Source organism: Macrobrachium nipponense, chromosome 18, assembly GCF_015104395.2.
Source record: "Macrobrachium nipponense isolate FS-2020 chromosome 18, ASM1510439v2, whole genome shotgun sequence".
Classification (NCBI taxonomy): Eukaryota; Metazoa; Arthropoda; class Malacostraca; order Decapoda; family Palaemonidae; genus Macrobrachium; species Macrobrachium nipponense.
This window is the reverse complement of record NC_087211.1, coordinates 34,743,044-34,768,510: the sequence shown is the minus strand read 5'-3', so window position 1 is coordinate 34,768,510 and position 25,467 is coordinate 34,743,044. Positions and strand designations below refer to the sequence as shown.

Here is a 25,467-nt window from a genome sequence, read left to right as displayed (position 1 = left end):
CTCGGCTCTAGGATTCGAGCCGCTATAAATACCGGCATGCAGATACCATCTCTTCACTTCTGCTGACCAGCCAAGAAGATGACCTACAAGAAGGTTGAAATGTCGCAATAAGCCAGAGCTACACCAGCATTAATACCAGCTGAATACCAGAGACGACCCCAGCCTGAAATTGCCCTCACTTATGGACCTCACTTATGGAAGGATACCAACACCGATGACAACCCCTGCTTGACTTGGACCTGAGGAAATGCCTTTCCATACACCAGTATTCTGAAAATGCCAGTATACTGATTATACCAGTTTTTTTACTAATAAATCCTGTTCTAAATGAAATACCACTTTCAGCATTATTCCCAATATGATTATTGGCCAATTATTAAGAAGTATCGCTGAGCCAGAAAAGCGAGTAATAAGGAAAATATAAAAGATAATATATAAGATAAATTTGCTGAATTCTGCCATTTTATTATTATTTGTATTCAAAGAAACATCATAATCACATGAGTTAATAAAATAAAAATGGAAAATGAATCCACAATAATATGTCTGTTTGATCTTGTTATTTTAAATAACAAGATCAAACAGACATATTATTGTGGATTTACTTTTCCATTATTATTATTATTATTAATATTCAAAAATGTTAATAAACATTGTACATACATGTACCATAAAAATTCTTTCATCTCGGTAAAAGAGAGAGAGAGAGAGAGAGAGAAGCGAGAGAGAGAGAGAGAGAGAGAGAAGAGAGAAGAGAGAGAGAGAGAGAGAGAGAGAGAGAATTATTATCTTTAACATTTAATTTAATTTAATTTACATATAAAAGGTTGAAAACTTCTAAATTGTGTGCATGAAAAAATTAAACACTTTTGCAGGGTTTTTTCTGGATTCGAAAATATTGCATTTCTGCTTGTGTCTGTGAGATACTCGCGTATGTTAATTAGCTTGGGCCCAATGAAAAGTTTGCACTTTTGTGAATTTGCACAAGTCGAATCGTGTAAGATTGAGGTATTACTGTATTACAGTATAAGTTTTATCATAGAGTGATAAATTATGCAAATGATATGTAGTCAATTGTATTCAAAATCTGTATTGCAAATCTTGAACAATTGCTTTTGGCCCAAAATTTCAACTGGAAAACCTCACAAAAAATTGATGAAAAATTGATTTGGTATTCTGTATGAAATGTGAATTTATTATCTGCAATAAAAGGTTCAGAGCACTTATACTTTTAGAACTGAATCTTCAGTGGTCTTCCATTTACAAAATTTATTATGTTTTCTTTTACTCACACCACCTCAGGCGCTTGACAGACAAACCTGCTTCTTTCTCTGCAATTTCCTCTTGATTCATCGCCCCGTCCCTTGCATTCCGGAAGAACCTGTTAGTTCAACAGGTGGTATGAGCACCAGTTGTGTTGTGGTGCCAGACTACATTTACAGTCATCCCCTGTCTATTGCTGAGGTTAGGTTCTAGAACCCCCTAGCGATAGGGGAAAAGAAGAGCATAGGTTAGGAACCCCGAACTACCACATTTTATTTGCTATGCATTTCATTGTTTCTTCATAACATTTTCAAGCCTAAAACAGACATTACAGTATTTAATAGTTAGAAGATTATACAATTATTATTGGCTGACAAAGCTGAGTAAAATTAGCAACAGTAAGATAAATGCTAAAATCTTGAAAGTGAATTACAAATTGGGGGAAAAACAGATGGAAAGTTTACACTATAAATGAATTATTGAATGATTTATATTAAAAGCTAGGGATAAGATGAATTGTCAAGATTAAGATCTGGTTTCCTAAGAAATATTTCTATCGAATCAGATTCTCTTTAATGATTCTTCTCTAAAAGTACCAAGAACACTAAAAGTCTCTAATCTACCTGTATTATATTCTTCTGTTTGTTGTAAAATCAGTGATGTGGTTGGCTTGGCCAGCAAGTAACCAGTACAAGGAGACTGACTGCTTTGACTGGCCAATATAGGTGGCACTACAGGCATCACACTTGTAAATATAGGTGATATCAGACAAAAGGTCTGAAGGTAGTAGATCCTTATGGTTTAACAACGCTTGAATAGTGTGGTTGTTGGTAAATATTAACTCAGGGTTAATGTATGGAAAGATAAACATATTTTTTAGTTTTTTTGTAACATATTTAGAACAAGGATCACTTATTTGGCAATTTGAAGTACATAGTTAGTTTATCAACTCTTGCTGTATCTATTTTGCTATTTATACTAAGAGATATATTAAAGAACTTTATTTCTTTATATATTATATGTTAGGATAACCATTAATTTTGAAATAGTTTAAAAGAAACTTTATTTTTGAGTCAAATGACTGCCAGGAGCTTGCAGAGAGATATGCTCTATGTATTAAGTGTTAATGTTATTTATTTTAAAGTTAAAGAATGTAGCACTTTGGAAATTCATTCCAAGACTGGCAAAAGTAGACTTTCTGAAAATGTTAAAATTAAAGAGTGATTTACTCTTCATGTTCCACAGTAAACTGAATACATACAAGGGTGTTTACAATTTAAGTAATCATGGAACTGCTGTACAGTGGGGCCTCGTTATCCACGGGGATAGGGCCTAGAACCCCCCCGTGATAAGTAAATACCCGTGTTATCCTGATACCCCCCTCAAAAATTGCTTAGAACTGCCTACTTTAATAGTTAACCCACCCAAGACCACTATTCCAATGTTTATAACTGCCTACTTTAGTTCAAACACCAAATATGTTTTCAACTATCACCTAAAACTAAATTCAAGACAGTTTTAAAGTTATTGTACAAAATTAGCCTTAAAAAATAAATGTAGTATATGTACTACTGTACATAGGTATGTAGCCTACTAGCCTAGGGATTACAGCTAGAAGCCTACATACGCATGGTGGGCCGGGCCTTTTTTTTTTTACAAGGAAAGAGAGGATGAGTGGTAAGAGAACTATCAAAATATGTAAATCATATGGGTACTCACCAACAATCTAGTATGTTGATAAAAGATGGCGACGATTTTGCAGTGCAATCCAGTAATATAATAACGATAATGCTACCAACAGTATGCAGCGAAACATCTCTTCCCTTCGTCACAACACGTTAATACTATTATATTCCACGTAAAAAACCTTCATCTGACCTTTAGGCGTCTTTCCCATAAGAGTAAAAGAATCAGGGCTTTTGGATGCCACATAATTAACTCGTTTATATGGGTACAATTTAAAGAACGCGCGCACACCACATTTCATAACAACACCAAACAAACGTTTGTAGGCCAGTGTTGCCAACTGGGAATGGCAATTTCTTGCTAGATTTTGTTCCATAAAAGGCTAAAAAAAATCACATACCGTATATACTCGAATAACGTGCAATCTCCCATATCGTGCAACCCCCTAATTTTCACCAATAAACAGTGGTTTTGTGTTTTGTCATGTATCTCATGTATCATGCAAGTTCATAAGGTTGGTGGTGGTTTAGACTGCTAATGGCCGAGTCATTCAGATGTGTGCTGATGCTAGTCAATTTACGGTAATTTTCTTATTAATCTCGAGAATTGAATAGAAAATCTCAAGATTAAAAAAAAAATCCCAAGATAATAAAATAATTGTAAAAATAACACGCCTTGGAGTCCTTAATTCATCTTCTCTCTCCTCTCTCCTCTCTCTCTCTCTCTCTCTCTCCTTATCTCTCTCTCTCTCTCTCTCTCTCTCTATCTCTCTCTCTCTCTCTCTCTCTCTCCTCTCTCGCTCTCGTCTCTCTCCTCACTCTCTCAATCCCTCTCCTCTCTCTTCTCTCTCTCTCTGCAGGAATAAATACGTACGTACTGTAATTTGCAGTAAATGTGTAGACATTGTGTGCGTGTTTAAAAAAAATGTGCAGTACACACACATTCCGATGTTTCGGTTTTTGGAATTTTTCAGATTTCGGAAATGTGAGGTCAGATGCATAATCAAACAAACACCACTACTGCAGCAAAAACATTTTTTCCCTTTATGTTTTTCATTATTGTTATTTATTAATTACAGTTTATTTAAATAAAATATTAATAATACTGTTAAATGAATGTGAGATAATTAAGATCACCTATAATAAAATAGTGGGACAATTAATACCATATGTTCACTAATAGGTATTATTTTCAAAACAAACATTCCGTAAAACACAAAAAATATATGTACATAACAATCAAAATATAATAATGTTTTGCAGTTCAACTTGTGAATTTTAACAATAAGTATGACTATATAATATATTTTACCATATCGATCTTGAAGTTGAAGAGTCGTAAAATTCTGAGGATGGGTCCGGGAAAAGGATTTGTACTTTGTGATTACGTATCGCTACAACACCATGTGGTATTTTCATACCACTATATTGATGACGCATCGCTACGACACACTGGTGTTTTTCATACCACTTTTTACCACTACGTTAAAGTTAAAAACATGACATAGAATCGACTTTGCGACTTCGTTCACTTTGATATTTTTAACGATACAATAACTATCATTTGTACTACTAAAACCATCTTCACATAAGTAATTTTCGTAAGATATGTGTTGTTGCAAAAGCTAGCTTATACATAAAAGGCTTTTATAATTTGCAAGTCAATCTTAGATATACCATATGCCAGCCCCAAAAAACTCATTGTGGGGACAGGGGAAATTTTACTACTGTTTCCTCGGATATTGAAATACTTTAGCATCATTCAAACACTTTAATAATATAATGCATAAATACTAGGCTATACATATTTACATCGTATACAAATACTACATACAGTTATATACACATACTTTTATATACAAAGTTAACAGTTATATACACATACTTTTATATACAAAGTTAATAATATGAATAGTGATCAGACGACAGCTGTGCACTGGACTACGTACGTACTACTTGGAAGATAAAACGAACAAAATTTTGTTGTTGTAGTCGCCGGGATAGATTAACATTTTTCCAGAGATTAAAAAGCTGAATTTTGTTTTGAAGGTATGTCAACCGCGATATTATATTATTGTTTTCACGAAGGAATAATTATATAAAGAAAATTATTGAGTAATTTTTGCCGTCAGCAGTCAGAAAATCACGAACATGGTAACGTTCAAACCTAGTGCCATCCATGGCATATGTCTATAAATAGAACAGAAGCAGAGGGCAGTCATTGGATAACAGATCTCCATGGCTACCAACCAACCAATCAGGTGTTAGTTATACTACTCTGTAATTTCTTAGAATGAACGTTACACACACGAAGCTAACGATGATGCATGTGTTTTGCATACAGTACGTAGTTTTAGTTTTTATTATTAGTGTAAGTATTTTACTGATTTCATGAAGAATATAATGATTCCTTCTCATTACTTTGAATGCAAAATGGCTTGAAGATTCTTCCGCAAAAAGAAGAGAAAAAAAAAAATTCCTTAGAAGATGATATCTATTTACTAACGCGGTTGACATACCTTCAAAACAAAATTCAGCTCTTTAATCTCTGGAAAAATGTTAATCTATCCCGGCGACTAACAACAACAAAATTTTTGTTTGTTTTATCTTCCAAGTAGTACGTACGTAGTCCAGTGCACTAGCTGTCGTCTGATCACTACTCATATGATTAATTTTGTATATAAAAAGTATGTGATATAACTGTTAACTTTGTATATAAAAGTATGTGTATATAACTGTATGTAGTATTTGTATACGATGTAAATATGTATAGCCTAGTATTTATGCATTATATTATTAAAGTGTTTGAATGATGCTAAAGTATTTCAATATCCGAGGAAACAGTAGTAAATTTCCCCACAATGAGTTTGGGTACATATGTATATGGTGACTTAAATTATAAAAGCCTTTTATGTATAAGCTAGCTTTTGTAACAACACATATCTTACGAAAAAATTACTTATGTGAAGATGGTTTTAGTAGTACAAATGATAGTTATTGTATCGTTAAAAATATCAAAGTGAACGAAGTCGCAAAGTCGATTCTATGTCATGTTTTTCCTAAACGCGTTGACTTAACCTGTTTTTAAGCGTCACCCACGTAATAATACGTTTACCGCGATCTACTCGGTAGCGCCTTCAACGGGATATTACGTTCAGAACTTTGACTGTGCTTGTCAAGCCGTCAGCCCCGTAATAATACGGGTTTACTTCGTATAGAAAGTGTAGGAACACATCATTTGGTAACACTCTCAGCACACGGGAACTTATTTCCAGCCTGGCAACTCTTTCCTGGTGGTCGCTTATGCTAAAAACTGCCTGTCCCTGTTGGTTTTCTTTCAATACGCTTCGGGCGTTTATCGAGACAAATTGGATTTCGCGTCTTTCACAATGAATGTCCCAAAGAGGAGGCGTATTCTTCAGGTGAGATCATTCAAATACTAGATGAGGAGTCTGATATTGATAACCTCCTTTGATGATGACAGCTCTAGTTCTGAATCCTCCAGTGATGATACAAACTTTTCTTCCAATTGCGGGAGTGAAGATGAATTTTCTTTGCCGAGTGACTGGACTCCGAGAGGAGAGAGGAGAGAGAGAGAGAGAGAGCAAGAGAGAGAGAGAGAGAGAGAGACGATAGAGAGAGAGAATTTCCTACACTAGAGAGAGGAGAGAGAGAGAGAGAGGAGAGATAGAGAGAGAGAGAGAGAGAGAGAGAGAGAGAGAGAGAGAGAGAGACCCTAAAGAATTTCCTACACTTAATTACAGTAAGAATAATAAACATAAAAATCAATATTAACTTTGAAAAACTATCATCAGTGCTATGATCGCTGATTACAAAAAAAGCGTGACGGTACGTTAGCGAGCGAGCTCATCCGGGGAGGACGCTTAACAGGTTAAAGGAGAACGTTATTTTGGTTGTTTATCACTGGCACAAACCCATAACAATGCAGTGTATGTATGATAATTCTAAACTATTATTCACTACCAAAATAACGATGATATTTTGTATTGAAAATTGATGTTACGTATATTCCAAACATTATTACTACGTAGCATGAATAGTACTATAAAAATTTCGAAAGATAATCTTGCTGTGAACGCTACCATAATTTGATTTTCATATACGTACGTCATTTTGTCAGTGGCTGGCCTCGCATAGATAAAATTGATTTCACTGATATGGAATTACTCCACGAATAGCCTTTTTATTATGAAGATATGACGATAATATAATAAGGTAAAAAAATGCTTTTATGTATTTCGTTTACGCTTCGTCGCCAATAACAAACAGCAATACTTACGATAATCTATGACAAATAGCGTTTGTATGACTTCATTGTTCAGAGAAGTTATATACGAATACTGCCAAAATAATAATGAAGTTCGAATTAATTTTAGCCTTAATGTTATTACTACTGTAATTACACTACCACTACTATTAAAATTTCTAAAAGTTTATCAAAACAAAAAATGTCGCTTTGAACGCAACCGTATACATAAACCATTTTCGTACTTAAAGGTATATGCTTACATTTTGTGGCTGGCCACTCGACGATAAGTTGAGTGCAATGATGTGGAATTATTCTTCGAATAGGCTATTTATTATGAAGATATGACTATAATATATATGGTAAGAATGGTTTTATTACCTTTATTGTCAATTAATATCATAATGTGAATGTTTTGTGTACATTGGTGGTTATCGCACTGCAACTACGCTTAGCCTACCAATGAACGTCGTACATAAACCTTGAATAGGCTATTTATTTCGAAGATAGGACAATAATATATTAGGTGAGAATGGTTTTATTACCTTTATTGTCAGTTAATATCATTATATGAGTCTTTAAATGAATGTTGGTAGTTATCGGACCACGGCCGAGGGTTAGCCTACCGAAAAACATCGCATACGAACACAACAACAAAAACCCGTGATGCAGCGATTCATACCAGTGATGTAACATGAGAAACGGTCCAAGAAAAAACCCGCGATTAACTGGATCCGTGAATAATGATCCGTGAATAAGCGATGCCCCACTGTACGAGACTTAGATGCCTGAAAACCAAAATGTGTCTTCAACATACCTGTGATAAACAATTGGTGCTTCAACATACCTGTGATAAACGATTGGTGTAAACTCTATGGGACAATCGTCAAGCCATCTCTTTTCATGAAAACAGAAATATGTTGGCCATTGGGGCTGAAAGTGGAGATCAATGGCTATAATTCATTTATAGTGTAAACTTTCCATCTCTGTTTTTTCCCACTAATTTTGTTTTATATTATGCTATTGTATTCATTTTAAAGATTTTATCATTCATCTTATTGTTGCCACTTTTACTCGGCTTGTCAGCCAATAATGATTGATAATCTTTAACTATTAAAAGAATGTAATGGTCTCCTTTTAGGCTTGAAAATGTTATGAAGAAACAACGAAATGTGTTGTAAATAAAATGTGGTGCTTCCTAACCTACCGCTCTTCTTTTCCTACTGAGACTTCCTATGCACTTAAACACTTTCTATACTCTTAAACTTACGTAATAGTTAACGGAACAGAGCAACAACAATGATAAAAATTCTCATCTATGTACGTTACAATGATATACACTAATTTCAAATATCACTATTTAATAATGTAAACACATTAATGTTATTTACTGACTTGGGAGAAGAATAACAATAACATTGTGTTGCTTACATATGAAATTAGGAATTTTAAATGTTTTTACGAGGATTATAGATGAAACATCAACGTGGTAAAAATATTTCTCTTGTGTACTGTTATATGTGTGATAATCATAGATGCAACTATTAAACTTATAGTGAAGAAAGGTTCAGTAAAGTGTAGAAAGAAAAATATGGTAACATGTACCTATAGTAAAAAGTTACAGATGTCAGGACAATGGTTACTTTTTATACTTATATTAATACAATAATAATAGATCGATATTGTAGTTTATTCTGTAAGTTGACGTAAAGTTTAATAAAAGATCAATATTTTAGTTTACTCTGCAAGAGAAATAGTTTTATTGAAATTTTGAACATATCCAGAGAGAGAGAGAGAGAGAGAGGTTTATTAATGTTAGTTTGTTTGGTTGTTACAACAAACAATTATTGTTAGTAAGCTGTTTTGTGATTTTGTGGGATTTTAATTTAGCATTTGCATATTTTTGTTGTTTACACTACCAGCCCGAGAAGAGTATGAGACTTAGACTCAGAGGTCTGAAAAAACTAAGCCCTATTAATAATAATATTTGTTACATTAATATTAATGATTGAAAATTAGTAAATAATTTTTGTTTATATAAAAAATGAACCTAATTTGAAAATAAAAATTTTAGGCTAGAAAATGCTTATTTTGCCACAGATATAAGAATTATAAATATGTACTGCAAAATCCTGCTATAACCGGAAAATCTGGCATACAGATTTTGGATATATTAAATTTTAAAAATCCACGATGGATTGAGACAGTGATAAGTGAACCCTGATATGGTGAGGGACGATTGTACCTCGTTTTACCTTTGGGATGTTTGTTGCCCACAAGTCCCTGGACATATTTTCCTCGGGTCTTGTGGCTCCCCAACAAGTAGTGTAGCTCATTCACCTTCCCTAAGAAGACAAGTTGCATCTTGTCTCAGGTGAACGGTAAGCAAGAGAGGTTGTGAGTGTCACTGGTCACCTCCTCAATCTCTTTTACCTTTCTCTCTCATAGGACAGAAAGGCAGGTAGGAAGCCATCACACGGTGGATGGATGAGTTTTGCAGGTGAGTTTTATGACTGGCATCCTGTCCTTTGTCATTTTGTAGATTGATTGGATGCATGTCCCCCTCTCTGTAGACATGGGGAGAGAAGGATAGACATTGAAACAAACCTGTTGGTTTTGTTAGCAAGTTTTATTGTCTCCAAACTTTTGGTTTCCTCCAAGCCTTCATCAAAGGTATTGAAGCAAACTTGTTACTTTACATTGGGAAGTGTAGCAGGTGCAACATCCCATATGTCCAAGAAGCTAGAGGTACCGGATTCCTTCCTCGGCTCTTCCAGACCAGAAAGGTATTCCCAGGTGGGTAGAACCCACCAGTTGGTTCAGATTTGCCCAGACTTCTCCCGCCAATAGGTACGTCTCATGTGTAAGGAATGAAGGTTTGTATTTGTGTAGGAATCAATACCTAGTGATTTGTATTTTTCCTAATATGCAAACTTGAAGTTCTTTACATTCATGTCCAACCTGAGCCACCCCTCATTGTGGTACCTGGGCCGAAAGGAAAAATGTAGTGCAGTACGACAGGTGGTTGGGGGGAAAGTCAGTAGTTAATGACCAAATCTGAAAGTTAAACAGCTGTTCCAGCTTGCATCTGCAAGCTAAATTCTATGTAAAAACTAAAGGTTTGTATGTTAGGAAAAATACAAATTACTTTTAAAATTTGGCTATTTTTGCTGTGCAAATTTTTCAAAAATCTCCATAAAGGTCATTTTAATAATCAGCTGACAGTTTATCACAGAGTTAGTATAATTGTAGATTATTTTTTCCAGAGAATTAACTTTTTTTGGGGATATTTGATAAGGATTTTCCCCTATCCTTAAATTTGTGAATGTTGTAATAAGTAATTCATTTTCAGATATGCTATTTTGAATGAGTGCCACAATATGGTTACCAATGGAATTCTGAGTGCCGAAGATGTAGACGCCCTGATAAGAGATGGGCTTGGGTATCGTTATGCCTGGATGGGCCCTCTTGAAACTGCTTTACTCAATGCTAATGGTAAGTTGAAGTGTCCCTCTCTACTTGTTCACTCACTGCTGGCATTTTGAACCTAAATTTTATTGTGACCCATTGGTGTTTTGGAATTTTCATTAATCAAAGAGTAATACAGTAACACACACTTACACCACCATTCTGTTTATATTTCATGCTATAGTCTTCTCATTTATGTTTTTACTGCTTTTTCTAATTTTTTTTAGTTTTATAAATCAAATTATAAATGCAATCAAGCTTGTAGGGTATGTATGTATGACACACTCAGTTCCATGCCATCAGGGAACTTGTTGCTGCCTATTGGGTTTTTGTCTTGTCTACATAAGAAATAAAGATTTTGAGTATTTTTATGGTGAATAGAGATGAAATATTCTCTTGTTTACTGTTGTGTGTGCTAATCATACTTAGTTTAAACTAAACTTGTAGTAAAAAATGGTACAGTAAATCCAAGCAAAGCAAAATTGTAAAAAGTAATAGAAATGATACAGTAAATCAAGCAAGACAAACAAAAAGTTGTTATAAGTATACTTAATATCCAAGCACTTATTTGAAGGCTTTGTGAACTTCTTGGGGTTTGTTTTATAATTTTATGTTTGTTATACAGTAATTCATATTTCATTAAAGGATATGTACAGTACTGAGAGAGAGAGAGAGATAATTTACATTGGTAAGCAAACAAATCTGCGGGAAACAGCTGTTTTGTTATTGCAAGGGATTTACTTATAACATAAAGTATAGACAGTCCCTGGCTATTGGATTCGGTTTTACTGCTCTTGTCTAGCTATAACGATAACTGGATTTTCAGCATCGATATGTGCCGATATATAGTTATTGGTGCTGATCTCCACTTAACCCTTAAACGCCGACTGGACGTATTTTACGTCGACACTTTTTGTCTCTCGGGTGCCGACTGGACGTATTTTACGTCGACATTTTTTGTCTCTCGGTGCCGACTGGACGTATTTTAACGTCGACATCAAAAAAAGTTTTTTTTAAATATTCACAGAAAAATACTTTTAGGCCTACCAGCCGAAAACTCTTGAATCACACGCCTTGGGGGATGCTGGAATTCACGGATCAAGGTGTTGTTTTGTTTACAATCGTTACGCATGCGCGCAAGCGCGAATTTCTTTCTTGCCGCACTAAAAAGTATTGTGACACATCTCGGAAATTATTTCGTCACTTTGGCATAATTTTTTGTACCATTTTAAATTAGCCGTTACATGGAGTATTATATATGAAAATGTGCGCATTTTTATGTAGAATACAAAAAAAAATACTCATGATTGTAGCTTTTATCAGTTTTGAGATATTTTCATATAATAACGATAAGTGCCAAATTTCAACCTTTGGTCAACTTTGACTCTACCGAAATGGTCAAAAAACGCAATTGTAAGCTAAAACTCTTATATTTTAGTAATATTCAATCATTTACCTTAATTTTGCAACTAATTGGAAGTCTCTAGCACAATATTTCGATTTATGGTGAATTTATGAAAAAACTTTTTCCTTACGTCCGCACGGGAACTCTTCCGAAAAAATCATACATGCGATTGTGGTAATGTTTGCACCATTTTAAATTAGCCGTTACATAAAGTTTTATATATGAAAATGTGCGCAATTTCATGCACAATACAACTAACAAAAACAACCCATGGTTGTAGCTTTTATCAATTTTGAAATATTTTCATATAAAAAATGATAAGTGACAAATTTTCAACCTTCGGTCAACTTTGACTACCGAAATGGTCATAAAACGCAATTGTAAGCTAAAACGCTTATATTCTAGTAATATTCAAACATTTACCTTCATTTTGCAACAAATTGGAAGTCTCTAGCACAATATTTCGATTTATGGTGAACTTAATAAAAAATATAACATTTTCTTTACGTCCACGCGGTAACTCTTCCGAAAAAATCATACGTGCGATTGTGGTAATGTTTGCACCATTTTAAATTAGCCGTTACATAGTTTTATATATGAAAATGTGCGCAATTTCTTGTAGAATACAACAAAAATAATTGAAGGTTGTAGCTTTTCTCATTTTTGAAATATTTGCATATAAATCACGATAAATAGAAAAAAAAACAAAAAAAAACCACGTTCTGTCAACTTTGACTCTACCGAAATGGTCGAAAAAACGCAATTGTAAGCTAAAACTCTTACAGTCTAGTAATAATTCAGTCATTTATCTTCATCTTGAAACAAATTCGAAGTCTCTAGCACAATATTTAGATTTATGGTGAATTAAAAAAAAAAAACTTTCCTTCCCTCTGCGCCCGGATTCTCCGCCACAAATCTCCGAAATGCGTACGTTCCATTCTCGGAATATTTGCTCCATTTCATATTAAGCATTTCATAGAGTTTTATATATGAAAATGTGTGCAATTTCATGTAGAATAAAACAAAAAATATTTGAAGGTTGTAGCTTTTCTTATTCCGAAATAATTGCATATAAAAAAAATACATAAAAAAATTCGACATTCGGTCAAATTGAACTCATCAGATATGATCGAAAACTGCATTTGTAAGCTAATATTCTTACAGTATAGTAATATTCAATCATTTTTCTTCATTTTGAAAGAAATTGGAAGTCTCTAGGACAATATTTAGATTTATGGTGAATTTTTGAAAAAAATATTTATGTCCGCACGTTACAAATTCATGCATTATTTGTGATAATATTTTCTCTGTGCTTTTATTGTTGTTTTACAATGTGTTATATACCAAAATGATAGAAATTTAGTGTGTATTACAAAAAAAAAGTAACTTGTTACCTTTAACTGTTTCGCGCACAGTGCGACTTCAATACAATTATATATGAAATTTCGTTTTTGTGCTATCATATATCGCATTATTTATATATGATAATGATAATTTTTTTCATTCTGATGGTTGCATACTAAACTTCAGCCAATGACTAAAAAGGAGCCAAAAAATGAACTCTTAATCTTGAAAAACTAAGCGCGCTGTGATTTTTTGAAAAAAATATTTTTTCCGCTTCCGCGCTCACTCTGAAACACTTCCGGCACACGGGAGACATTTTTTTTTTACCGCTTCGGCGTTTAAGGGTTAACAGCGGCACCAATCCCCGATAACCAGGGATCGCCTGATTTTCATTTTTCATCACGCCCTCAGGAACAGAACCCCTGCTGATAACCGGGGACTTCTTTTATATTAGTTTACCTGTTTAGTATTACCAGTCTCACATTTATATTAAAAAATAATAATTCCATTAGTAGTACATTCATTTCTTTTACCAACTAAAAAAATTATTTTCTTAATTCATTCAGTAGTAGACTGAATCAGCTGATTCTGAGAATCCCTATGTTGCCACAGGCAGGATGATTGTTTTTTTATACATGTTACGGTGATAATATGTCATTATAATGATACAGTATAAATGGAATCTGTAAGTAAAGTAACAGTTTCATTACTACAGGCAGCCCCCGATTATCGGCAGGGGTACATTCCTGGGGACTTGATGGTAACCGAAAATTGCCAGTAACCGAAATTCAAAAGCCCGTGTGCGCCGCAATCCACCTTACTGTGCCCTAGACTGGTTAACAATGCCATAGACAGTGTCCCAGCCAGATATTCTATTAACTCTTTCATAAAATTGTGGAGTTTCATTTGCCTAATCCTTTACATACTATGGGAGTTCTACAGATTTTTAATGCCAGATTCAATGAACTTACAGGTAAACCTTGACCTAGAGAGAGAAAAAAAATGTAACTTTCAGAACGTGCAATGATGTCAGTTTTCATCTCCATTGATATCATCTTCCTCGTCTTAGTGGCTTCTTAACCTCTTTTACTCTATCTCGTTAGTTATCGTAACTTCTAGTTAAATAAGTTAAAAAAGTAAATGAGAGTGGTCAAAGTATCATTAGTAATGTTATAATTGTTACTTAAATGTGTGCAGCCATAAACAACTGAACAAAAACAGTTGTTCTGCTACGAACAACTAAACTGAATCTGATAACACTTTTGCTTGCATTTCAGCTGTTATACAATAGTAAAAAGTTACTGTTGCAAATGACATTATTTAGAATAGGGCTGATATATTTTTACATTATACCTTTATTTGCTGTGGAGAAAATGTTGGCAAGGAAATACACTGCCAAATTTGAGCTGCAGTTGTAACTGAATCTGAGAAAACAAGTTCACGCTGCTAATAACTATAAATTATTGCGCATCAGCAAAGTGGATGAAATTTGACCGTAAATAAAAATTGAGGAAAAAGTATTTTATTAAGAAATACTGGACATGAAAGAACTTGTTTTATGGTTGTTTTCACACTGATAAAAGATAAATATGTAAATCATGTATTATGATGGAATAGGGTGAAAAAAGCAAACAGAATCTGTTAAATTATTTACACAAAAAAAACATACTCCCAGCTTCAGCTATTAACGAAAATAAATAAATGATTTAGTTCACAACAACATATATTTAAAGTCAAATTTTGACTTGAAAGCACTTCATAAAAGGAAAAATAATCTTGTCCCATATAAATAGTCTCTCTAGAGATTTATTTACGCTAACTAGAAGCAAGTCAATCGCTCTGAATTAAGTTGAATATGTCTAAATAAACTTACATCTGCCCTCAGCTGATTTTCCAAACCAAAACATTGATCGCTTTGTTTGTAGTTGACCCCCCCCATTAGGGGATTGCTTTCAGACTACTCCGCAATTAGCTAGAATCCGTTAATACTCAACCCTTATAAAAAAGGTAAAAAATCCCTATTTTGTGAGTTCAAACTCAAGAAAAACTCACTAGAAAGGCTTATACCTGGTATTTTTAAAAGTTTTATCACAACAAAGTGCTTTTAATCATGAAATAGATATGAAAATTCAGTAATATGTGGATATTTCTCATAGAAAAATAACGCAAATTCACGAATTTCATGTGAACAATGGGTATACTATAAGTTCCATAGAGAATTCTGTGAATACACGAGTCCTCGAATCCAGAGACTATGATTAGCGGGGTTTGATTGTAATACAATAGTAATATGAGACTACATACAGTCTTATTGGATACAGTGAAGTAAAGCTTAATTGACTTTTTAAAAGATCTTTGGAAAAGATGCATATTCATTATGTTTGTATTTTATGAGGGTCTCACAGCGCTTGAGCTGCCAATAACCAGACAACGGCGCTGTAAACTCCAGTTATGAATATATTGGGCAGGCGCCATAAAACTGAAATGCTGATAACCAGGGGCTGCCTGTTAGGCAGTTCCTGGTGAATGGTGGGCGTTCTGTTTCTGGCCGAGCAACGAGAACCGGAAATCGTCGTTATCCGGAACATGACAATAATTATGGTAATACAGGCAGCCCTTGGTTATCGGCGGGGGTTCAATTCTTGGTGGTGTGCCAGTAGGCAAAAACTGCCATTAACCAAAACTCGGTGATTTATGGCACCATAATGGGGCTTATGGTGCTGATAACTGGTTATCGGCGTCACAAGCATCCATATGATGTGCCATAAGAATGCTTATGGCACGCCAACCAGAACTCGTCCTGTTATGGCGCCATAAATTGCCAATTTTATGGTGCTAGGCAAGTGCCATGAAACTGGATTGCCGATAACCGGGGACTGCCTGTAAATGGCATTTACAATGCTGTAAGCACTGATAAACTGTTTAGCAGTGTCATTAATTGGTTATTGGTGTCAGTATACCACTTACCAAAGATCTGGTTAGCAACATCGCAAGCCAGCCGCCGAAACACCTTTAACCGATGCTGCCAGTAAGCAGGGACTAATGGTATTACCTTTATCTGAAATACAGCTATAATAGCCTAGTTGACTTTAGTAAATGGACACTATGAGTATAATACCTAGTCTATAATTCACACACCCTACACATTTTTTTCTCATATGGTTATACAATATGGTAACAACTGATAAGGAAGTTTTTGTATAAAAATACATTAATGGTCACAAAATCATGGTAGGCTGTGTGTATATTGTAGGCTAGGCTACTGTATATGTATACTTTGATTGTACTGTATAGTACCCTAGTGTAGGCTAGGCTAATTTCAAGTTTTTTTTTTCATGAAATGATGGAGTTTTTGTAACCTAATCCCATGGGAAATGGAAAAGGGGCATTACGGTGAACACCGTATTCCCTCCCGGACTTATGTATTCATGGATTTCTCTCTGGAACATATGCCCCCATTATTCATGGAAAATTCACCTACAGTGGGGGCATCGCTTATTCACGGATCAGTATTCACGTATCCAGTTAATCACGGGTTTTTTCTTGGACCGTTTCTCATGTTATATCACTGGTATGAATCGCTGCATCACGGGTTTGTTGTGTTGCGTATGCGATGTTTTTCGGTAGGCTAACCCTCGGCCGTGGTCCGATAACTACCAACATTCATTTAAAGACTCATATAATGATATTAACTGACAATAAAGGTAATAAAACCATTCTCACCTAATATATTATTGTCCTATCTTCGAAATAAATAGCCTATTCAAGGTTTATGTACGACGTTCATTGGTAGGCTAAGCGTAGTTGCAGTGCGATAACCACCAGTACACAAACATTCACATTATGATAATAACTGACAATCTTCTTCTTCTTCCCAGCTTTTTCCCATTTTTATATGGGGTCGCCGTTTCGGATGAGCCGTTTCCATCTATTTCTATCTTGCACTTCTGCCTCATCAATTCCCTTCTCATGTAAATCTCCTCTCACACAGTCCTTCCATCTCTTTCTTGGTCTCCCTCTCTTTCTTCTTCCTTGCACCTCCACTCCCATAGTATGTCTCCCAGCGTGGTCCTCATCTCTCCTCAACAGGTGTCCATACCATCTCGGCCTCCCCTCCTGCACTTTCTTTGATACTTCCACCACCTTAGTTGACCCCCTTATGTAGTCATTTCTGATCCTATCCACTCTTGTTACCCCAGAACTCCACCTAAGCATTCTCATTTCTGCCACATCCATCTTCTTCTGCTCTGCTTTTCTCATGCTTGCTGTTTCCGCTACCATACAGCATTGCTGTTCTTACCACCGTCTTGTGAAATTTTCCTTTTAACCTAAGCGGCACTCTTTTGTCACAAAGAACTCCCGAGGCCGCTCTCCAGTTGTTCCAAGCTGCCTGTACCCGATGTTTTACTTCTTCTTCCATACTTCCTCCAGCGTTAACAAAAGATCCCAAATACTTAAACTTATCAACTCTCCTTATTTGCTCTCCACCAAGCTGAATACTTTCTCTATCATCCCCTCAGTGGTGGTACACATGTATTCTGTCTTGGATCTACTTATTCTCATTCCTCTGTCCTCCAGTACTTGTCTCCATCTTTCCAATTTCACTTCCAGATCTTCCCTGCTCTCTGCACACAGAACAATATCATCCGCATACAATATGTTCCATGGTACTGTCTCCCTTACTTCCTCTATTATAACATCCATCACTATGTTAAAGATAAATGGGCTCAGAGCCGACCCTGGTGTAATCCTACTCTCACCTCAAAACCTTCTGTCTCCCCAACACTGCTCCTCACTCTGGTAAATACATTCCGGTACATCTCTTGTATCAATCGCACATACTTCTCTGGCACCATCTTCTCCCTCAGGCTCCTCCATACCTCTTGTCTCGGGACTCTGTCATAAGGCCTTTTCAAGGTCAATGAATACCATATGTAGGTCCCTTTGTTCTTTCCCGAATTTCTCCATTATTTGCCTCAGACAAAATATACCATCTGTTGTTCCCCTTCCCTTCATAAATCCCATCTGCTCTTACCTATTTGTACTTCTTCTCTCAGTCTAGCATCTATCATCCTTTCCAGTATCTTCAAAGTGTGGGACATCAATTTAATGCCCCTATAATTACCACACTCTTGGACATCGCCTTTCCCTTTAAAAATTGGGATCAATATACTCCCACGCCACTCATTTGGTATCTTTTCCTGTTCAAGGATCTTTATCATAAGATCGTACAGTATATCCACTCCTTCATCTCCTAATGCTTTCCATGCCTCCACTGGGATCATGTCTGGTCCGGTTGCCTTCCCATTCTTCATCTTCTTCAGTGCATTAGTACCTCTTGCCTAGAAAACCTCATTACCATGCCAATGTTCACTTTTTCCTTGCCCATCCTCTCTTATTAGTCTATTATTTTCTTCATTTAACAACTGTTCGAAATATCTTTCCATCTCTTCACAATGTCTTCCTCCTTTCTAAGCACTACACCCTCTTGATTCTTTATTTGTTTGATGTGTGTTATATCTTTGGTGCTCTTATTTCTAGCCTTTGATAGCTTCATCATCTTCTTTAATCCTTCCTTTGTCCCCAGCTCATTATACACATCATCATACGACTTTGCTTTAGCTTGGGCTACCACCTTTTTCACCACCTTGTTTTTCTCTCTGTACCTATTTCTGTCTTCCACTGACTGTGACTCTTCCCATCTTTTCTTTGCCTCCTTCTTATCTTTTACTATTTTCTCAATGTCTTCATCCCACCACCAACTATCCTTTTCTTCCCATATGATACCAGATGTCTCTCCTAGCAGCTCCTTTCCATGCCTTCTTATTACTGCTGCATTTCGTGCCCACCATTCTTGAACATCTTCAATCCCTATATCAATATCCTCCAAAACCCTCCTCTTAAACTCTCTCTTCTTATCCCCTTCCTTCTGTAATTCGTACCATTTAATTTTCCTTATCCCTTTAGCTTTGGTTTTTCTTTCCCTTTTCAACTTCAAGTCCATACATAGCAGCCTGTGTTGGGGGGCTACATGGTCGCCTGGAATAACTTTGCAGTTCTTGACCTCCACCAGATTTATCCTTTTATACAAGAAATAGTCTATCTGGGAGAATCTTCCCTCACTCCTATATGTTATAGGTGTTCCTTTTCTTCTCAAAAAATGTGTTTACTATTGCCATGTCGAATGACACAGCAAAGTCCTCTACACTCTCTCCTTCTGGGTTTCTCTCTCCAATTCCATGGCCCCCATGCACCCGCCCAATCGCCTCATTTTCACTTCCGACATGGCCATTCAAATCTGCCCCAACTATCACCCTCTCATGCTCTTCCAGTTCTTGCATTATTCCATCCATGTCTCTCCAGAAATTTCCCTTCTCTTCTTCTGTGCAACCAACTTGTGGTGCGTATGCGCTTATAATATTCAGAATCTCTCCTCCATAACATATCTTCAATCTGATGATACGGCCATTCTTTCTATGCACTTCTATTACCGAGTTCTTTAGTTCACTAGACAGTACTATGCCAACTCCATTTCTACCTTGTTTATTTGCTCCACTATAATATAGCTTTATTTCCTTTCCACCGCGTTTCTTGCACACACACAACATCTACTTTCTTTTCTCTCATCAAGTCAGCCAATTCTCTACCTCTCCCAGTCATGGACCCAACATTTAGCTGACATACTCTGAACCCAATGTGAGCTCGCTTCTTTAGCTGCAACAAACCCGCTCCTGATGCAGTAGCCCTCGCCTTACCACAGAGTTAGGGCGATGTCTCTGTGCGTCATTTACGGAGTACGCCCTAGCATTACCTCTTTCCATATTTCGGCTCATTCCATGGTTTTGGCACAGATTTTTACAGCCGGATGCCCTTCCTGACACCAACCCTCCCTATTTATCCGGGCTTGGGACCGGCACCCATAAGGACTTGGTTGCCCCCCCAGGTGGCTAGGTTGATATTAACTGACAATAAAGGTAATAAAACCATTCTTACCATATATATTATAGTCATATCTTCATAATAAATAGCCTATTCGAAGAATACTTCCACATCATTGCACTCAACTTATCGTCGGAGTGGCCAGCCACAAAATGTAAGCATATTCCTTTACGTACGAAAAATAGTTTATGTATACGGTTGCGTTCAAAGCGACATTTTTGTTTTGATAAACTTTTAGAAATTTTAATAGTAGTGGTAGTGTAATTACAGTAGTAATAACATTAATGCTAAAATTAATTCGAACTTCATTATTATTTTGGCAGTATTCGTATATAACTTCTCTGAACAATGAAGTCATACAAACGCTATTTGTCAGTTATCGTAAGTATTGCTGTTTGTTATTGGCGACGAAGCGTAAACGAAATACATAAAAGCATTTTTTACCTTATATATTATCGTCATATCTCATAATAAAAGGCTATTCGTGGAGTGAATTCCATATCAGTGAAATCAATTTTATCTATGCGAGGCCAGCCAGCTGACAAAATGTACGTACGTATATGAAAATCAAATTATGGTAGCGTTCACAGCAAGATTATCTTTCGAAATTTTTATAGTACTATTCATGCTACGTAGTAATAATGTTTGGAATATACGTAACATTAATTTTCAATACAAAATATCATCGTTATTTTGCGGTAGTGAATAATAGTTTAGAATTATCAAACATACACTGCATTGTTATGGGTTTGTGACATAGAATCGACTTTGCGACTTCGTTCACTTTGATATTTTTAACGATACAATAACTATCATTTGTACTACTAAAACCATCTTCACATAAGTACAATTTTTCGTAAGATATGTGTTGTTACAAAGCTAGCTTATACATAAAAGGCTTTTATAATTTAAGTCATCTTAGATATACATATGTACCCAAACTCATTGTGGGGAAATTTACTACTGTTTCCTCGGATATTGAAATACTTTAGCATCATTCAAACACTTTAATAATATAATGCATAAATACTAGGCTATACATATTTACATCGTATACAAATACTACATACAGTTATATACACATACTTTTATATACAAAGTTAACAGTTATATACACATACATTTATATACAAATTAATCATATGAGTAGTGATCAGACGACAGCTGTGCACTGGACTACGTACGTACTACTTGGAAGATAAACAAACAAAAATTTTGTTGTTGTTAGTCGCCGGGATAGATTAACATTTTTCCAGAGATTAAGAGCTGAATTTTGTTTTGAAGGTATGTCAACCGCGTTAGTAAATAGGTATCATCTTCTAAGGAATTTTTTTCTCTTCTTTTTGCGGAAGAATCTTCAAGCCATTTTGCATTCAAAGTAATGAGAAGGAATCATTCTATTCTTCATGAAATCAGTAAAATACTTACACTAATAATAAAAACTAAAACTACGTACTGTATGCAAAACACATACATCATCGTTAGCTTCGTGTGTGTAAACGTTCATTCTAAGAAATTACAGAGTAGTATAACTAACACCTGATTGGTTGGTGGTAGCCATGGAGATCTGTTTATCCAATGACTGCCCTCTGCTTCTGTTCTATTTATAGACATACGCCATGGATGGCACTAGGTTTGAACGTTAACATGTTCGTGATTTTCTGACTGCTGACAGCAAAAATTACTCAATAATTTTCTTTATATAATTATTCCTTCGTGAAAACAATAATATAATATCGCGGTTGACAAATACCTTCAAAAACAAAATTCAGCTTTTTAATCTCTGGAAAAATGTTAATCTATCCCGGCGACTAACAACAACAAAATTTTTGTTCGTTTTATCTTCCAAGTAGTACGTACGTAGTCCAGTGCACAGCTGTCGTCTGATCACTACTCATATGATTACTTTGTATATAAAAGTATGTGTATATAACTGTTAACTTTGTATATAAAAGTATGTGTATATAACTGTATGTAGTATTTGTATACGATGTAAATATGTATAGCCTAGTATTTATGCATTATATTATTAAAGTGTTTGAATGATGCTAAAGTATTTCAATATCCGAGGAAACAGTAGTAAATTTCCCCACAATGAGTTTGGGTGCATATGTATATCTAAGATGACTTAAATTATAAAAGCTTTTTATGTATAAGCTAGCTTTTGCAACAACATATACAACAACACATATCTTACGAAAAATTACTTATGTGAAGATGGTTTTAGTAGTACAAATGATAGTTATTGTATCGTTAAAAATATCAAAGTGAACGAAGTCGCAAAGTCGATTCTATGTCATGTTTTTAACCCTTTTAACGTATAGTGGTATGAAAAACACCAGTGTGTCGTAGCGATGCGTCATCAATATAGTGGTATGAAAATACCACATGGTGTTGTAGCGATACGTGATCACAAAGTACAAATCCTTTTCCCGGACCATCCTCAGAATTTTACGACTCTTCAACTTCAAGATCGATATGGTAAAATATATTATATAGTCATACTTATTGTTAAAATTCACAAGTTGAACTGCAAAACATTATTATATTTTGATTGTTATGTACATATATTTTTTTGTGTTTTACGGGAATGTTTGTTTTGAAAATAATACCTATTGAGAACATATGGTATTAATTGTCCCACTATTTTATTATTATAGGTGATCTTAATTATCTCACATTCATTTAACAGTATTATATTAATATTTATTTAAATAAACTGTAATTAATAAATAACAATAATGAAAAACATAAAGGGAAAAAATGTTTTTGCTGCAGTAGTGGTGTTTGTTTGATTATGCATCTGACCTCACATTTCCGAAATCTGAAAAATTCCAAAACCGAAACATCGGAATGTGTGTGTACTGCACATTTTTTTAAACACGCACACAATGTCTACACATTTACTGCAAATTACAGTACGTACGTATTTATTCCTGAGAGAGAGAGAGAGAGAGAGAATGATTAAGGACTCCAAGGCGTGTTATTTTTACAATTATTTTATTATCTTGGGATTTTTTTTTTAATCTTGAGATTTTCTATTCAATTCTCGAGATTAATAAGAAAATTACCGTAAATTGACTAGCATCAGCACACATCTCAATGACTCGGCCATTAGCAGGCTAACCACCAACCTTATGAACTTGCATGATACATGAGATACATGACAAAACACAAAACCACTGTTTATTGGTGAAAATTAGGGGGTCGCACGATATGGGAGATTGCACGTTATTCGAGTATATACGGTATGTGATTTTTTTTAGCCTTTTATGGAACAAAATCTAGCAAGAAATTGCCATTCCCAGTTGGCAACACTGGCCTACAAACGTTTGTTTGTTGTTGTTATGATGTGGTGTGCGGCGCGTTCTTTAAATTGCACCCATATAAACGAGTTAATTATGTGGCATCCAAAAGCCCTGATTCTTTTACTCTTATGGGAAAGACGCCTAAAGGTCAGATGAAGGTTTTTACGTGGAATATACTAGTATTAACGTGTTGTGACGAAGGGAAGAGATGTTTCGCTGCATACTGTTTACGCATTATCGTTATTATATTACTGGATTGCACTGCAAAATCGTCGCCATCTTTTATCAACATAGATTGTTGGTGAGTACCCATATGATTTACATATTTTGATAGTTCTCTTACCACTCATCCTCTCTTTCCTTGTAAAAAAAAAAAAAAAAAAAAAAAAAAAAAAAAAAAAAAAAAAAAAAAAAAAAAAAAAAAAAAAAAAAAAAAAAAAAAAAAAAAGAGGCCCACCATGCGTATGTAGGCTTCTAGCTGTAATCCCTAGGCTAGTAGGCTACATATGTACAGTAGTACATATACTACATTTATTTTTTAAGGCTAATTTTGTACAATAACTTTAAAACTGTTTTGATTTTAGTTTTAGGTGATAGTTGAAAACATATTTGGTGTTTGAACTAAAGTAGGCAGTTATAAACATTGGAATAGTGGTCTTGGGTGGGTTAACTATTAAAGTAGGCAGTTTTAAGCAATTTTTGAGGGGGGTATCAGGATAACACGGGTATTTACTTATCACGGGGGGGTTCTAGGCCCTATCCCCCGTGGATAACGAGGCCCCACTGTATTTTTTTTTTTTTGTGGTATTTTTCTATGAGAAATATTCCTGTTTTTTTTTTTTTCTTTTTAATCTATTTCATCATAAAATGCACTTTTTGTGATAAAAACTATTAGCAAAACCAGGTATAACATTTTAGCAGGTTTTTCTTGAGTCATACCAAACAAAAATAAGGCAGTTTAAGTGTCTTTATAGGGTTCCAACTATTCGCGGGTTCTAGCTATTCGTGGGGGCATCTGGTTCCTATCCTTCACGGATATGGGGGGAACACTGTCCCTCTAATTCTGAAATATGATTGGGTGTTAATATCATTAAAAATCTGCCACCACAAAAATGTGTAATTTTCAGTTGCTGGAATTGCTTTAGAAACCCACCAAAATTGTCCAAAAACTCTGTCAGCAAATCAAATTTTCATTCAATAAATATGACTTGATCAAATTTACCAGTTTCAAGTGGTGATGTGTATTTCTAACACCTATCGCATTAGTGAATGGCAGGAGTTGTGGAAAAAGGAATCTGTTGATAAATTAAAACTTATTAAACCAACTGTTGGATAGTTTGTGTTCTTCCTCTCACAAAGAATATCGCTTTGAAAGTAATTGCTCTGTCATATCTGGATTAATAAAACCAAGGCCCATGATCTGGGATGTTTCTAAATCAGCTGCCATTGGTTCTTGAGTGGCTATAAGGGTGGAGCCTCACATGTCAGCTTTTGGAATTTGGGTTTTGGAACTGAAGAGTGCTCTGTATATACACAAGCACAGTTTATTTCCAAAGAAAACATTCTGTGAAACTAAAATTTACAGAGGGTACAAAAGAACTAATTTGTGTAAAGTATGTACGTGTGTAACTTCCGATCTTGTGTATCATAATTTCATCCAAAAACATGATTTCATTATTTACTGATATAATGCAAGCTCTATTTTCAGTAGATTACAGATGTAAACTTTCTGTGCCTGTCTCAGTTTCAGTAAATACCATTGATAATGCATATTATATCTGAGTTAGA

The 25,467-nt window shown here is 35.1% G+C and overlaps 1 protein-coding gene across 1 annotated transcript in view; it reads left to right on the top strand.

The window, feature by feature from the left end:
• Window positions 1–25,467, top strand: part of LOC135196959 (lambda-crystallin homolog) — an 82,501-nt gene that overhangs the window by 19,766 nt on the left and 37,268 nt on the right. Inside the window, exon 6 of the mRNA XM_064223817.1 lies at window positions 10,568–10,710. Within this exon, the coding sequence (XP_064079887.1) occupies window positions 10,568–10,710 (143 nt within the window). The remainder of the gene's footprint in view (window positions 1–10,567; window positions 10,711–25,467) is intronic.